General features: G+C 38.3%; 1 protein-coding gene and 1 long non-coding RNA gene across 2 annotated transcripts; both read right to left on the minus strand.

The window, feature by feature from the left end:
- Positions 1 to 1,070: 1,070 nt before the first annotated feature.
- On the minus strand, positions 1,071 to 5,669 carry LOC125112807 (uncharacterized). The gene is made up of 3 exons (XR_007131262.1): positions 5,589 to 5,669; positions 4,204 to 4,262; positions 1,071 to 1,440 (listed from the first exon to the last, which is right to left on the minus strand). It is a non-coding gene; the product is annotated as an uncharacterized LOC125112807 (long non-coding RNA).
- A 4,868-nt stretch (positions 5,670 to 10,537) lies between these two features.
- On the minus strand, positions 10,538 to 14,076 carry RPL22L1 (ribosomal protein L22 like 1). Its single transcript, XM_047786400.1, has 4 exons — positions 13,970 to 14,076; positions 12,268 to 12,360; positions 11,964 to 12,085; positions 10,538 to 10,797 (listed from the first exon to the last, which is right to left on the minus strand). The coding sequence occupies exons 1-4, from the start codon at positions 13,976 to 13,978 to the stop codon at positions 10,653 to 10,655; spliced, it is 369 nt and encodes a 122-aa protein (XP_047642356.1). The 5' UTR covers positions 13,979 to 14,076; the 3' UTR covers positions 10,538 to 10,652.
- Positions 14,077 to 16,683: the final 2,607 nt, after the last annotated feature.

The raw sequence follows: 16,683 nt of genomic DNA on the forward strand, positions 1-16,683 counted from the left end.
AACCAAAGATTTCTTCTGTGAATTTTAAGAATTTTTATAAGACGTATATACCTCAGTCTTGGCCAAGGGCAAATCTTTGATTCCCAGGGTTGTTCTTTACAGAGTTTAACATAGTTTCCAAAACTCAAATTTAATATTGTAGGAAACAAAATGTTTATTTCTGGGTGATGAGATTAAGTATGATTTTCATTTTCTTCTTTATGCTTTCCTATTTTGTATTGTTTTTATAGTGTTTATCACTTTCATAATTCATGGGAAGGATATTTGGAAAACAAAAAATTCTGGATTGCTAAATACACACACAGTGCAGCCCACAAGTCATGGCACAATGGTGAAAAGGGAATTTTTTTGTTTCGTTTTGTTTTTGTTTGTTTATTTTGGATTCCGCCTCATTTAAAATCATTTTTTAAAAAATTCAAATGCAGCTGACTACCATAAGTGTTCTACAGTGTGGAATAAATTAAAGACCAAATATAGACATCAATCAGAGACTTGGTATGAGAAACCAAGGATTACTCTAAGTGCATGAGTAAGGACAAACAATTCTCAACAGTGGTTGTAGGAGAAAACCAGGAAAGAAAGAACAAAGATTTTTTCAAGACAGTCTTCAAAAACAACCCCAAGGACTTCATGGGGTTTTATAAGGATGGCTACTGACCTATTCCACGTTCTAGGATTCAAAAACAGAGCCATAGATGTAATCTTGTGTCCCTCTAGGTTAGACAAATAAGTGTCTTTTCTAAGAATTTTGTAAAAGTTTAATTAAGAAGAGCCAAGTAAAAAATGATTTGTGATAAAGCTAATGAACATTTCAACAAAGCCCAAAAGCAAAACAAAAATAATACCATATAAATGGTATAATTAAAACTGTATTACCCCAAACTGTTTTCTCTAGGATGCAGAAATAACTGAATCAGCAATGATTAGATGAAAAAGAGAAATGATTAGAGGAATTACTAGGGAGCCACGGTCCCATCTAGAGTCTTATGTTCTCAAAGCCTTGTTCAGAATCATCCAGAGCTACAGCTCTGTGCCTCTCGCTGGACTATATCACATGCCAGACCCAGTCCTCATGCTAACATTTTATTTCTCTATATTGTGCTTGAATTCTTAGTCTTTCTGTCTCCAATTGTTCAAGTCTCAGACTTCAAGAAACAAAGTCTTCTTTAATTATATTGCTAGTTGCCAGCTGTTTCAGTCTCTAATTGCTGTATCACAGACCTTTGAAGATACGGCTCTGTTCAAATACCATATAAATGTCCACTGTTGTTCCTGTTATAAAACACCTCCTTCACTCTCAGACAATGAATGCACATGGGGCTGAGATTCCTGGACCTGCCAGGCAGTGCGATATTTTCCTTTATAATGAAGATACAGGCCGTCGTCACTCATCCTTACAGGCTGCTTTGTCTTCACCCAACACCAGTAGCACTTAGGCCCCTATTTTACACAAGAAACACAGTCATTCCTAGAACTTTGAGATTTTTTTAAAAGATAAACTTTACTACAGATTTCAAGTGGGAAACAGAAAAAAGTCTTTTATCACACACTCTCAGCAAACTGCTGCAAACATCCAAATCAGTGCTGCCTCTCCTCCCTCACTCTCCAGCTTTGCTACCAGCTGGGGTTTTCCTTGTCACCCTTCATCCTTTGACTTCATTGAAAATCTACTGATTTTCTTCTCAGCTTCTATGTCCATCTTAGATAATTTCAATTCCCTTTAAGATTATTCCATTAGAACCATTTAACAAACTTTATTATTATTATAAAACAACTAGCCTCATCCTAGTATGTATTGATATATTAAAGGCACGATACATAAGAGGATTGCATACCTTTCTGTAGGCATTTTTTAATACATATATACACCCAGAATTATGTTTCAGAGCAGTCTTAGTATTTTTATAATGTGTTTACTATGTCTTTTCCGGCTAGGGCTTTTTATATTGAATCAATTTCTTCTGATAACTTTGAAAATAGACTTTTGCCAATTACACTTCCTAGTGTTCTCTTTTTCATATATACATTTTGCTTCTATCTGCCAACTTTCTAAACTCAACTTAAAATTTTATCACATACCCTCATGTTTTCAGCAAGTTGGTGGTGGTCTGTGTCACTAATTAAGAAATAATGCTAGTCTTTTCAGTTGTGCATGTATAACATACATCATATCCAGTTCTTTTAATGGTCTTTAACACTAACTCTATCAAATATCAACTGAAAGCAGAGAAATTTAAGATGAATTAGAAAGCATTTCCTAAGTAGCAAAATAACATTCTGGAATGTAATGCCAAGGAAATTAGTTAATGACCCTCCATAGGGCTTGTTTTATTTGAAGGAAAGGGAAAATGGCCACCTCTCTTTGAGCCTGAGGTAATTCTGTTTTGGCTGGGGATGAGTAAATAATTTTTCCATTGCTTTTTCATTTTGAACTGTAGGTGCCCTATCTTCTACATTATGCTTTTGACCTTTTTTTGAAGTAGCAGCAAACTGAGTCCCTCTTTCCAAAAGCAATGAGGTTTATTTCCAGTCTTATTACCTATGATAAACTCATTTTGGGTATTTTTTAAAATTTTTACATTACCTTCAGAAATAACTTTTTGCATACTTAATTGTTCTTAGTAAAAAAAAAAAAAAACTTACCACAGTTTCATAATCTCTTTTTTAAAGTCTCAGAAACAATTGTATTTTAAAATTCAGCACTTTTCTGATTTTGAAATGATAATATGGTACAAATGTCACATATTATGTAACACCCCCAGTGGAGTTGAGGCAGTATCCACAATCAAATACATTAATATTTCTGCAGCGATATATACAAATACTCCCAGTATGTTAGGTAAAGGCTACAAATAGCCTCAGGTCAATCTAGATTACATTTTCCAAACAAGTTATGAAAACCTTTGGCCTTCAGAATGGGTTACAAGATAAAATACAGAATGTCCAACTGAATTTGAATTACAGATGAACAATAATTTTTTAGTATATGTCCCAAATATTGCATGGAACATACTTGTGCTAGAGAAGTTATTCAGTGTTTATCTAGAATTCAAATTTAACTGAGTTTCCTGGGTTTTTATTTGCAAACTCTGGCTTTTTGGATTTCAGAATTACAAACGAGTGATTATGAACCTGTATAGAGAAATATCATAATTTAAATACTATTATAACTACTCTTCTAGGGTTTGGTTTGGGCCCTTTCAAAGGGAGGCACAATAAACAAAGTTTTATTAAATATACTTTATATCAACAGAGTATATAAAATATATAGACCTGTTCAAAGGCACCTATGTTCACAACTCAAGATAGTTCAAAGGTTAGAAGTAACATGGCTACTCTAAAAATCATTTTAACTTGCAGTTCCTTCCTTTGCACATTAAAGTTCCTCATCTAAGAAACATTCTTTTTATAAAATTTATAAGTCTCCTGTAACAAAGATATAGCTCCATCTAATGGAAAAAACATCCTATTACAGCTCTTCATGGAACTAAGAATATTTCCAAGAGGGTTAGTAAAACTATAAAATGTGTGTAGATCACACACACACACACTCTTTTCTGGACCTCTTATTTTTTTGAAACCAGTTAGGATCCACAACCAGTTAGGACTAAACTATGCTTAGTCATAGTTTTTGCAAGATCTGCCCTTTTCCTTAGATTTGGACTAAATAAATGAAATTGGGATAGACTTCTCAAACCAAACCTTTAATTCTTCCTGGCTGGATAATAATTACAGTCTCCTAGCTATATATATATATTGGCTAAATTTCTAGCTTTGTTTCTCTCTCAACTCATATACACTAGATTTCCTAAAACATGGCCTTCATCATTTCATTCACCTGCCCTAAAACACACATCTCCTTTCATTTTGTTCCTTACTCTTAGCCCACCCTAACTATCTATGCTTTTCCCTCTCTGTTCCCCCTTCCCAGCCATTCATCCTAGGTCTGCAGCTACATTTCCTTCTGCTCATTCATACTTTAGCACCTGGAAGTAGTGGAATAAACAGAAGCCATGGAATCAGAATGTTCAGACTCAAGCTCAGCTACTTAATCATGGAGTCTCAATTACTTCATCTATTAAAATATAATTACTTCATTTATTAAAATAAAATAAGAATATATATAATCCAAAAATGACATAACTTTTTGCTTAAGTCATTTTGGTTTGGGTTTTCTGTCCTTTGCAACTTCATGAGTCTTACCTCTTAAAAAAGAGAAAGCAGCCAGAAGCTGGACTGACACTCAGGCAGATCAAGGTATTCTGTTAAACATAAAAAAATCACAAAACATTAACATTAGACAAAGTCACTCTGTGAATATGAGAGAGCAAGACAAAAATAAGGCAATTTAGTAATTACATCTGCACCAAGACAAACACAGCACTCTCCAAACCACAAAAATGATCAACTATTCCCATTTTCTGGCTAATATAAGGAACTGTTTTTGCTTTATTATTACAACCTTAGCCCCAATTAATTCTTCCTACCTCCTAGGTAAGGTTCATAAAGAAACCCAATCACAGAATTACTCCTACTTCCTGAGCAAATTGCTGCTACTTTAAATCCTCCCCAAATCACCTAACACAAGCTATAATCCTATAACTAGGCCTGCCCCATAAGGTTTATATGCATTTTTTTTTTTAACCAAACAACCACAAGGATAAGGTCAGAGAGAAAGGACATGAAAATCCATTTCTTAAAATTTTTGACTTTATCTCATTAGTCTTCTTGTTAATAACTAAGGATAATTCAAAGTTTTCTTACTTTCATTTCTCTAAAATTTATGTACCTACCACACCATTTAGGAAAAACCGTTCACTCTGGATGTACTTCAGTTGACGTTTCTCAGTACTACTTTTATAAACGAACAGGCCACATCTTGCTTGTTTAAGGTACTTAAATAAGAACTGTTATAATCAAATGTCCATTTATTTTTGAAAATATCTCCCTCTTGAGGGCATTACTATTTATGCACCAATATACTATTAAACTCGATCCCTCTGATACATACTGGTGAGTGGAAATGGAAGTAAATTAATACAAACATTTTGAAGGACAATTTGGCAGTATCTATTAATGCTTCAAAACCCATGAATACTAAAACCATGGACACACACACAAGCACTTAAATGTCCAGCACTCAGTGACTAGTGTAAAGCATAGAGTGAAATACATGTAACTATTAAAAGTTAGGGGAAAAAAGTTAGAAAATCTACAAATTTTGACATGGAATTGTCTCCAAGACATGCTTGTATATACACACTTGTACATGTATAAAAATACCTCCAGATGAATGCTGGTAATAGTTACTGGCCCTGAGAGAGGAAATGGATCAGGAGGAGGAAGACTAACTATTCGTTGTATACACTTTTCATATAAACTGACTTTTTAACCATCTATATGTATTATCTGTAAGTCAAAAGTCCAATAAATTCAATGTTTTGTAAAATTTTTGAAACAGAACTTCTGTACAAAAAGTGTACAAATCATAAAGAATTTTTTATAAAGTTAACAAAAACTCACATCAAGAAATAAAAGCACTAATGTTGTATATTTGAGAGAAAATTCCAGCCATTTAAAATTTTTACCTGTAAATTTTTCAGTATGTATCCCTTGAGAAAAGATTTCAACCTAAAGTGGAACTGGAGGATACAAAATGGAGAATCTCAAGTATGCGCACTCAGGAAAATAAAACTTAAGAACGGAAAGACTGATTTCCTGGAACTTATCTCCTGACCAATGAACATCCACCAAAAGTCCCTCCCTATTTTCAATGAATTGACTGTCCCAACACTGCCTTAACTCCCTCCTCTTTACATTTTTTGCCTATGAATATAGCCTACCCCAAATTCTCAAGGACTCACTTGTGGCTTGGTATGTCCCAGATTGCAATTCCTCTGCTATTTCCAAATAAACTCAATTTCCAATGATTTGAGCTTGCTTCAGTTTACCTCTGTACTTAGATTGACACTCTTAACATATACCATAATACCAGTAATAAAATAATAAAAAAATAACCATAATACCATTATCATACCCAATAAATTAACAATAATTATAATTTTTTTAAAAATTAGAATTTAAAATATTTAATCCTTTAATTTTTTGGGGAGGGCGGGGGGTGGTCTTTTTAGGGCCACCTCAGTGGCAATTGTTTGTTCCCAGACTAGGGGTCGAATTTGAGCTACAGCTGCCGGCCTACACCACAGCTCACAGCAATGCAGGATCCTTAACCCACTGAGCAAGGCCAGGGATCCAAAATATGTCCTCATGGATGCTAGTCAGATTCGTTTTTGCTGAGCCACGACGGGAACTCCAATCCTTAAATTTTTTAACACCCAGTTCATGTTTAAATGTTTTTATTATTTCAGAAACATCTATTTATATTTGATTTGTTTGAATCATGATCCAAAAAGTATTAAACGTGGTTGAATATTCTCTTAAATCTTTTTATTCTGTAACAGCTCCATCCCCTTTGGTTAATGCTACTTCTTTGTTGAAGAAACTGGTCATTTATCCTGTAGAATTTCTCGCATTCTGCATATGGCTGGTTGCCTCCCCCCACCCCCCTCCACCAGTGTCATTTAACACATCTTTATCCACTGCATTTTTGTAAGCAAGTAGACAGACCTAGAAACTCAATATATTTTCTTTTTTTTTTTTTTTGGCTTTTTAGGGTTTGCAGCACATGGAGTTTCCCAGCTAGGGGTCTAATTGGAGCCACAGCCACAGCCACACCAGATCTAAGCCACGTCTGCGACCTACACCACAGCTCATGGCAATGCTGGATCCTTAACCCACTGAGCAAGGCCAGGGATCAAACCCAAAACCTCATGGTTCCTAGTCGGATTCGTTTCTGCTGTGCCACGAAGGGAACTCCATCAACACATTTTCTAGAGTTAGTCAATAATAGTGCTCTATGATGCAGTATGTTTGGGAAATGCTGTACATTTTTGTAAATCAATGCATAGAGATTCACAAATAAAGACCTGAAAAGTTCCAACGTGAGGAAATGTTTAATTTTGCTTATTTGTGCCCTTCCGCATGTGTTGTTGTTGTTGTTGTATTATATTCACCTGGAACTAGAGTCCTATTTCACTCACTGATAAACACTGGAGGAGAAGTTCTGAATGGTCTTCTCAGAATTCCATGATTTTGTATGGTGCAAGACACACTGAAGATGTGCAAAAAAGTTTGCTGATAGATTGATTCCTTGGGACCTTTATTGTGTGTTTTCCATTTATAGGGTGCTATACTTGAAAACACTATTCCTGTTCTCAAGAGCTAAGATGTAATTAATGAATCAGCAGGAATCAAACACACACGCTCATTTAAAGGATAAGGCAGTAAAAAATGAGCTGTGTAGATTACAGTCATGGAGTGGGACGGCCTGGTGGGATTCACTGGGGGTAAGCTCCAGTGGTGACGTCAGCTTTGCGGTTGAGCAACAAGAATTGGTACAAGTTAGAGCTGAGATCAAGACCCCAGAAATCAGAGTTCCCTTTGTGGCTCAGAGGTTAACAAACTTGACTAGGATCCATGAGGATGCAGGTTCGATCTCTGGCCTCGCTCGGTGCGTTAAGAATCTGGTGTCGCCATGAGCTGTGCTGTAGGTTGCAGACGCGGCTCAGATCCTATGTTGCTGTGGTTGTGGTGTAGGCTGGCAGCTGTAGCTCCGATTCTACTCCTAGCCTGGGAACTTCCATATGCTGTGGGTGTGGCCCTAAAAAAAGACCCCAGAAATCATCTGGTCTAGTCTCTTCACTTGCAGAGGACATGATGCCTAGAAACAGGAAAGGACTCACAGCTAATGAGGGACACAGCTTAGGACTTAAACTCAGCTGTTCCTGCTACTAAATTTAATAATATCTTGAAAAAGAAAAAAGAAAAAGAATAAAAATATTCTGAGAAGGTCCCATTCATGATTACTTCTTTGTAGGCAAACTTTTGTTTTCCCTCTGGAAGCTTTTAGGATTTTATCTTTATATTTTGGACTTCCAAAGTTTCTTCAGGATGTGTCTAAGTATGAGCTTTTCCCTTCATTCTGCCTGGCTTACTTTTAATATGAAGATCCATGTTTCCATAGACTGAGGAAACTTTCATCTGTTCTTTGCATTTTTATATCTAGGCCAGTTGTTTCAACTTGCACATCCCAATGTTTTTTCTTTGATGTCTTATTCATTTTAGGTCATCCTTGGTTTGATTCTTCCACATTCATCAATAAAAGGTACTGTTAATGATCTGGCTTGGAATTCTTCCCTAGGTGTATCTGTTTACACAGGAAGGCAGAGGAGTTCCCTTGTGGTGCAGCAGGTTAAAGGATCCAGTATTGTCACTGTTGCAGCTTGGGTCGCTGCTGTGGCACAGGCTTGATCTCTGGCTTGGGAACTTCCACATGCCTCACTGTGGCCAAAAAAATCAAGGAGATAGTTGGTGTTTGCAACACTACCCTCACTCCACACTCTCCACAGGGAATTTCAGACAGGCCAACTGTTTATTACCGCCACGTACAGAAGACTGGGGTTGAGACCTATACTCTGTTCAGATTCATGCTTGACACCTTCTGGACCTCAAATTCAGTATGGCCTAAAACTAAACTTTTCCACTATTCTTGCCTTCTTCCACTGTTACCAAGTAGCAAACACCACCGTCTAAGCCCACTGTATGTTAGCCCCTACACTTCTCCCTTACCATCAATGTCCATCACTAAGTCCCCAAAAAATTATCCTCTGAAAAATCTCTAAAAACCTATCTTCTTCCGTCTCTAACATCTCACTCCTGGCTACCATCATGGGTACTGCCACAAGCCTCTTTCTCGCTTCTAATATGACTGCCACTGAAAACCATACTTCAAAACACAGCCACGGATTTTTCAAAATGCCCATCTCATTAGATCTCATTAGCTTCTGCTTGAAATCTTCAGCAGCTTACCACTGCTCTCAAGATTAAAAGGAAGTTATCTGTCTTGCATGGGCTAGTTTCTACTTACCCTTCCAGATTCTTACAATCTACTATTCTCTTGTGTGTGTGTGTTTGAGCTGCGCCCTCTGCACATGGAGGGTCCCAGGCTAGGGCTCAGATTGGAGCTGCAGCTACTGGCCTATGCCACACTCACAGCAACGTGGGATGCTAGCCAGATCTGTGACCTACACAACTCAGGGCAATGCCAGATCCTTAACCCACTGAGTAAGGCCAGGGATCGAACCTGTGTCCTTGTGGATGCTCATCAGATTCATTTCCGTTAAGCCATGATGGGAACTCCACAACTTATTCATTCTATCACTGATGCATCGTCAACCAGATTCTCAAGATCCTGAAACCTTTACCTATGCTGTTCCCTCTGCCTGAACACCACTGTTCTCCTTACCCAGAGATTATCTTGCCTGTTCTAGGTCAGCTCAAACTCTTTCCTTGAATGTCATCAAATCCTTTAAAACACCCTTCTCCTTTGTTGTACTTCTCAGGCCAACAGAGCTTCAGCTGGGGCCTGCACCACAGCCACAGTCACACTGGATGCATTCAAGGCGACCCTACGCCTCAGCTTGCATCACCAGATCCCTAACCCACTGAGCAAGGCCAGAAATCCAAGACTTCAGGTTGGAAGTCTTGGAACTAGGAAAAAGTCTGTTTTTACTCCCTTGCATTCACAATGCTCAAAAAAGAAGGCACAGTAAGATATGGTAACCACAGGAAGAAAACAAAAACAATTCAAAGAATGGTGCAGAATTAAGTATGGAGTTGCTGTGCAATATTAGGGAGTACTTAAAAGTACCAACACTACAACTTTCAGGTCAAAAGTAGAAAAAGGCACATTACTTGGGACTACTGGAAAAGCAAACTCATATGGCTATAGCCCCTCCCTCTCATTGTTTTCTGTAGTCTCTAGCCATTTGGATTTTGACAAAACCGCCCCACTTTTAAGTTTTCTCAAAGTGGCTAGCTGCTGAGAAGTTTTAAGCAACAGAACACCAACATTTTTAGAATTATCAGTGGAGGAGTTAAGCAAAGATTCCAACTGGCTGAGTAAATTGTAATTTCTGAGACATGGATAAGAGAAGCAGAGTTAGTGGGCAAGAGCTCAGATTTGAAATTTTTCTAGTTTCTAAAACTAGGCATCTGGACAAGAGATCCCTAACATACAATCCACCACCGGCTTAGAGCAGCACCATGCTCACTCACAGCCTCTACGCTAATTAGGAAAGTTGCTCCTCTGAAGCAAAAGGACAAAAGTGATTCAATATTGAGCACCTATGTGCAAAAACTGTTCCAAGCACTCAGGACTGCATTTACAAACTGCAGAGATATTTGAGACTGTCAAGAGAATTTTAAATACTTTATTATATAAAATTACACCCAAAATTGTGCCTTTTTCCTATACTATACACTAGTGTATAAAAAGGACATTTGTAAAATCAATACATATCAGAAACACTGGATACAATTCCACTAGCTATAAGCCATTTACATATTGCCTACAGAAAGGAAAGTCGGCACCATGTCAACAATATACACTTAAATAAATAAAAGAGATGAATCCTTAACAGAGTACAATGTTTTTTATTCATTGATAAACTAAAGGTCAATTTCTAGATGTCTCTTTCTCTTGCTTCATTTGTTATTAGCATGCGAAGCCCTATAAAAGACAGCTTCATTTAGTCCTCAGACTCTGATCCATCTTCATCTTGACTAATCTGGAAGTAACGAAGTTCATAGGTCTCCTTGTCAGATGCAACCACACGAAGCCAATCCCGAAGATTGTTCTTCTTAAGGTATTTCTTGGTAAGATATTTCAAATACCTTTAAAAAAAACCCATGAATTTCATTAAATATATACCAAGTAAAAGCTTATAAGCTATTCATTTTCTGTATTCCCAATTCCCTCCAAAATATTTCCTGTCACTTTTATTTATTGCACAAGGTTGCTAGGGATACAAATAAAGTAGCATCTCAACCCCAGATAGACTTAGTTTATGTCCTACCAAAAACCTTGCTTTTCCACTCCCCTAAAATAAACTCTATGCCGGAGACCACTATGAAAAGAAACAGTAATAGTAGCTGCTTCTTCAGTCTTACTGACACATTAAATATGGCTCTTACAAATTTCATCATTCCAACCATTCTCTCCATTCACATAACAAGTCTTAACTACCAAGCATTCCTCTCAAGCCACCCTGTCTCTTGTTTCCACCTCAGTCCAAGCCACCACCATCTCATACTATAATAGGGTCCTAAGTCTTCAGTTTCCACCACCAATCTTTCACAGCCACAATGATCAATTCCTTAATTGCATGGCTCACTACTGCATTTCATTTAGATGAAGCTTTCCCTTACCACCTTATATAAGGACATCAATCTTCACTTACATGCGTTTATCAATAATTTAATATTGTATTCCATTCTCTCTTTTCTCCACTAGAATTTAAGCTGCCTGGTAGTGGGTACTTAGTTCTCTTGGTTCACTGCTAGGCTACTCAGTCCTGTAACAGTGCTGCTATGTATTACATATTTGTCAGGTAAACTGACAGCAACACTAACATTAGAGACTTGACCTTTGATTGACTGCCTCTACCAGACATCCAGAACTAAGTTGGGACATGACTGCCACACTCAACAACGGACATGTTTCTTCAAACATACTCATATATATATAATTTTTTCTTGTCTTTTAGGGCCACACCTACAGCATATGGAGGTTCCCAGGCTGGGGGTGGTTGAATCAAGAGCTATAGCTGCTGGCAGATCCAAGCAACGCCAGATCCAAGCTGTGTCTGCGACCTACACCAGAGTTCACGGCAACACTGGATCCTTAACCCACTGAGCAAAGGCCAGGGATCGAACCTGCGTGGATGTGGATGCTAGTCAGATTGTTTCCACTGAGCCACAACAGGAACTCCAAACATACTCTAATATTAAAACACCCCATGTTGTTAAAAAAATATATACCATGGAAAACAAATACCAACCTTTTAGAGAACTGTCTCTCAGAAACAACCATGATTTTATTCTTGAAGTGTTCAATGTGAACAACATTCCCAAGATTCCCAGTTTTTCCATTCACTTTAACCTTCTCCCGTAGAAACTGTTCCTATTTTAAAATAGAAAAAATGCCACACTAGGGAAGAAAACCCTAGGTATTCACTAGGGAAGGCACCCTAGGAACACAGCATAGGTTAAAATCAAATATTACATATTCAATTCATTATTAAGAATTCTACTACAATGACTTAAAAAAAAAAACAAAAAACACCTGGGTAGAGTGATACTTACAAAATTTCGAGCATCAAAAATTCCATCTTCTACTGGATGAGTCAGGTCCAAATTAAACTTCCAGGTTGACTTCTTAGGCTTCTTGTCTTTCTTCTACAAAGGCAATATAATTATGGCTCTCTACAACCATTTATTCACTTTATTCAAAGCCAAAAATCTATACCAGCTCAATGATGTACAATGTACTGTGAGGCTATATATATGAAATGGTGCAAAATTCTAAAAAATTGCTTAACATCTATTGGACATACCCAAACTTTTTAAAAGCCACACTATGGAGTACACTCATTAATTTGGTTAAAACTAAGTTACATGAAGTCCAATGGAAATTTCACTTATTCATCATTCAAGTGTCTTACAAGTGCAATAATACTCAAGAAAGCTCAAAGTATACTTTCAGTTTCCTTCATTAGAAGATTCCTAAAGAATCCTATTTTGCAATTGGAAGAGACTAAAAGCATCTATTTTCTATTACAAGTCAAAACTAATAAATACCTATCTGCGTTGGTTTGGACCTCTAACCAGGTTCACATTGTTTCAAGTTATCAAGAAAAGTTTCGTGAAAAACTTTTCCAGGCCACAGATGTTCAATTTTGAATGACCAGGAACTGCTTTTACTACTGCCATTCCCACTGCAGATAGGGAAACAGGTAGCATACCATCCTAGTCCTAACCAAGTTTCATGCAAGAATAGGATATTTTATTCTAAGGAATTAAACCTTAATGCTGTTATGGGTGAGGAGAAGGGAGGGAAAGGATACCAGTCTGGTGGTCTTAAAAAAAAGAAAAAAGTACTTTGTTTATCATACTCTAAACTTTTCGAACAATACCACAGAATAAAGTTACACAGTAAAATCCACCCACCAAAAAATGCCACTTAAACAGCTATTTTTTACCTTAGACTTGTGCCAAAAAAAATTCATCCCAAACTTTCGAACAGTTAATAGCGATTCCCAGGAGCTGGGCTTGACCGAGCAATTTACGCTCCGCTGGGCCATCAGTTAACTTCAGAAATGCAAATAATTTGTCGGTGGAACAAATATGCCCAGAGGGCTTATGGCCCCTTTGGACATTATCTAGTTTTGTATATAATCCAGTAATTTTACCCTAACACTTCAAATGCTCTTTGGACCACCTTTAAGATCTTACTGGTCCCCTGGTCAATAAAACCTTTGAAGCAAACATTTATATTTGCCCGAGTCGTTGACTTTCACGTTTTAAAAAAATTCCTTTGTGAGGTTAATAAACTTTTCCCCCAACTTAGTTCTAAAGTTCTCTGAAACCTCTACAACCGCGGCTATCCTGGGAAATGAGAGACGCCTATCTCCCTACGCCCTCGTAAGGCTATAAGACCCGCTCGATTACTCACATCTGCTTTCCACTGTAAAGAGTAGCAACTGCCTTACCATGCACCAGGGAGAAAAAACAAAGCCCAAATGCTGTTCTATTAGCCCCCTTCACCGTCGTGCCTCCGCTTTTCCTGCGCTCCCACCACGACCCATCCTAAGCCAATTCCGGGCCCTCGCCGCGTAGCAGTTGTCAAGAGTCAGGAAAAAACTTACAACCTTAATCTTGGTTGTGTTCCTGACCCAAGTCTCCAATTCTAACCACTCTTTACCTAGAACTAGCCTCCCCCAACTCGCCACCTGAAACACACATCTACATCAAAGTAAGAATTCCCGGCGAGATCACGTTCACTCACCGGCGCCATGTTGGAGGCCGGCCACGCGGTAAGAGAGAAAGCGTCTTCCGGCAGCACGTATTTATACCAAAGCGTGCTGAGTCACGCGTCGAGAACGTAAGATCACCGCCTCCCGGAACAGAACTTGGGAGGTGCTTGAAGGCTAGTAACCCAGGAAACCGAGGGCGTGGCCTGGAGGCGCTCAGGTTTCGTAGGAGCACCGGCCAGTGGCAGTAGTTGAAATGATTCGCAGTTTTACACTGCTGGGGACAACACGCTGGTTGACCACAGTGGTCTCTGCGGTTGCTTGCAGGGAGGCTTCTTCAGATGCACACACCGAGGAAGCAGGAAACATTAGTCACTAATCGCCTGGATCTTCTTTCCAGTCAAGTCAAGGCAATGTCTCAGGTTGCTTTGGGATTTCCTGTCTTATTTTGCATTTATAGTCTTCCAGCAAAAACTTCATTTATCTATGTTTTGACTATGAGTTTTCTAAATGACTCGAGTGAAATCAGTGTTTCAGAGAGCCAAAATAAACTAGATTCTTGAGGGGGAAAAAAACCTTTAAGAGAAAAATATGTAGTACTCATCTGTTCACATTTTGTAATTTATTCTTATTTTATAGGTTTTATAGGCTTTAGAGTTAATCCTAGGACTCCTGACTTCCATCTAGATCTAGTAGTGGTCTGTTTCTTGATCTTGGTGGTGGGTTACATGAATATGTGTAGTTTGTGAAAATTCATCAAGCTGTAAATTTATAATCTGTGTACTTTTCTGTAAATGTATATGTTATACTTCAATTAAAAAGGAAAACAGTTTGGCAGTTTTCTCATTGTGGTGCAGCGGAAACGAATCCAACTAGTAACCATGAGGTTGCAGGTTGGATCCCTGGCGTCGCTCAGTGGGTTAAGGAGGCAACCTTGCGGTGAGCTCTCATGTAGGTGGCTAGGATCCTGCGTTGCTGTGGCTGCGGCATAGGCTGGCAGCTGTATCTCTGATTGACCCCTAGCCTGGGAACTTCCATGTGCTGCGAGTGTGTGGCCCTAAAAAGAAAGAAAAAAATTTAAAAAAACAGTTGAAATTACTGTATGCCAGAATATGTCAAATTAGTTTAAATGAATACCTAGAAAAATACAACCTAAAATTTACATGAGGAGAAACAGAAAATCTGAATAGTCCTATATCTTTTAAATAAATTTGTAATGAAAACTTTTCCACAAGAAAAACACCCAGATATCTTCACCAGTGAATGCTACCATACATCTCAGGAAAAAATAATGACAATTGTGACAGATACCCTTTATGCCCAAACCTACATTCTGTCTATTTCTCTTTTAGGAGAGAGGAGCATTTTTCCCCAGTTTCCTGTCCCCCATTGGTCAGGGGTTGTCCCTGGGGTGGTAACTGCCTTGTATTTTTAGGTTGTGCATTAGTACGGAGATTCCCGCGAGAGTCCCGTGCCTCCCAGAGAAGTCATAGAAGTGGAAGGTGAAAAACAAGTGAGGAGTTGCTGCCAAGTTGCACCTGCCCCAAACTGGCTGCTGCTCCCTTCTTTTCCTTGAGTGAACAGTTCAGAAGTACACTCTGAATCACTGCATGGATGATCCCAGCAGGACCAAGCCTCATTTGTCCCCAGTTTCTTCCCTCCCCCTCCCCCCTCTCCCCCTCCTCCTATCGGAGCTACAGCTGCCAGCGTAGGTCACAGTCACTTCAATGCCAGATCCGACCCCTGTCTGTGACCTACGTCACATCTCACAGCAACGCCGGATCTTCAACCCACTCAGCAAGGCCAGGGATGGAACCTGCAACCCAATGGTTCCTAGTTGGATTTGTTTCCCCCCAGGTCACAACGAGAACCACCCCCCCCCCCAGTACATTTCTTTTTGCTTACGTTCCTTCCCAGTTTCACACTTCCTGGTACCTTCTGTTACCTGGGATCATTTCCCGAAGTAAATTAAATGCATCCAGACAATAGGCTAAGACACCAATTTTACAAACTCTTTCAGCCATCAACTTATTTATATTAATACTTATATTAATATAGTTTGATGGATGAGTTGGTGTAGAATATATCTATGATTATATTAGTGTAAATATATATTAAAGTATATACTATTAGCAAACCATATCCAACAATATATCATGCAGCAAAGTGGGTCATTATTTGTGATTGATATGCAATTGGATATGTATAAAATTTAAAAGAATCTACAGATATGCGATGGAACATGAAAGATATATGAGAAAGTATGTATAAAAGTATGATTGGGTCACTTTGCTGTACAGCAGAACTCAACAGAACAGTGTAAATCAGCTATAGTAAAAAAAAAAACTTTTAAATAGAATCTATAGGAGTTCCCATCGTGGCTTAGCAGAAACAAATCTGAATGCGAACAATGAGGTTGCAGGTTCAATCCCTGGCCTCGCTCAGTGGGTTAAGGATCTGGCATTGCCATGAGCTGTGGTGTAGGTTGCAGATGCAGTTCGGATCTGGAGTTGCTGTGGCTGTGATGCAGGCCAGCAGCTGTAGCTCTAATTAGACCCCTAGCCTGGGAACCTCCATATGCCATGGGTGCAGCCCTAAAAAAATAAATATAAAAAAATTTTTAAGAATAAAAGAATCTACAGGTAAATTACCTGTGATATAATATGTGAATTTATCCAGATTACTGGATACAAGTTCAGGTACAAAAATCAATTGCATTTCTATAAACTAGCAATACATTAGAAGATGG

The sequence above is a fragment of the Phacochoerus africanus genome, chromosome 1 (assembly GCF_016906955.1).
Source record: "Phacochoerus africanus isolate WHEZ1 chromosome 1, ROS_Pafr_v1, whole genome shotgun sequence".
NCBI classification, from domain to species: domain Eukaryota; kingdom Metazoa; phylum Chordata; class Mammalia; order Artiodactyla; family Suidae; genus Phacochoerus; species Phacochoerus africanus.

Bases quoted from the DNA above. Each gene is read 5' to 3' on its own strand.
- RPL22L1 (XM_047786400.1), bottom strand. The intron at 12,086-12,267 runs GTAAGTATCACT...ATTTTAAAATAG, and splicing joins TTTTTGATGCTCGAAATTTT to GAACAGTTTCTACGGGAGAA. The intron at 10,798-11,963 runs GTTGGTATTTGT...TTTTTTTTAAAG, and splicing joins GAGAGACAGTTCTCTAAAAG to GTATTTGAAATATCTTACCA.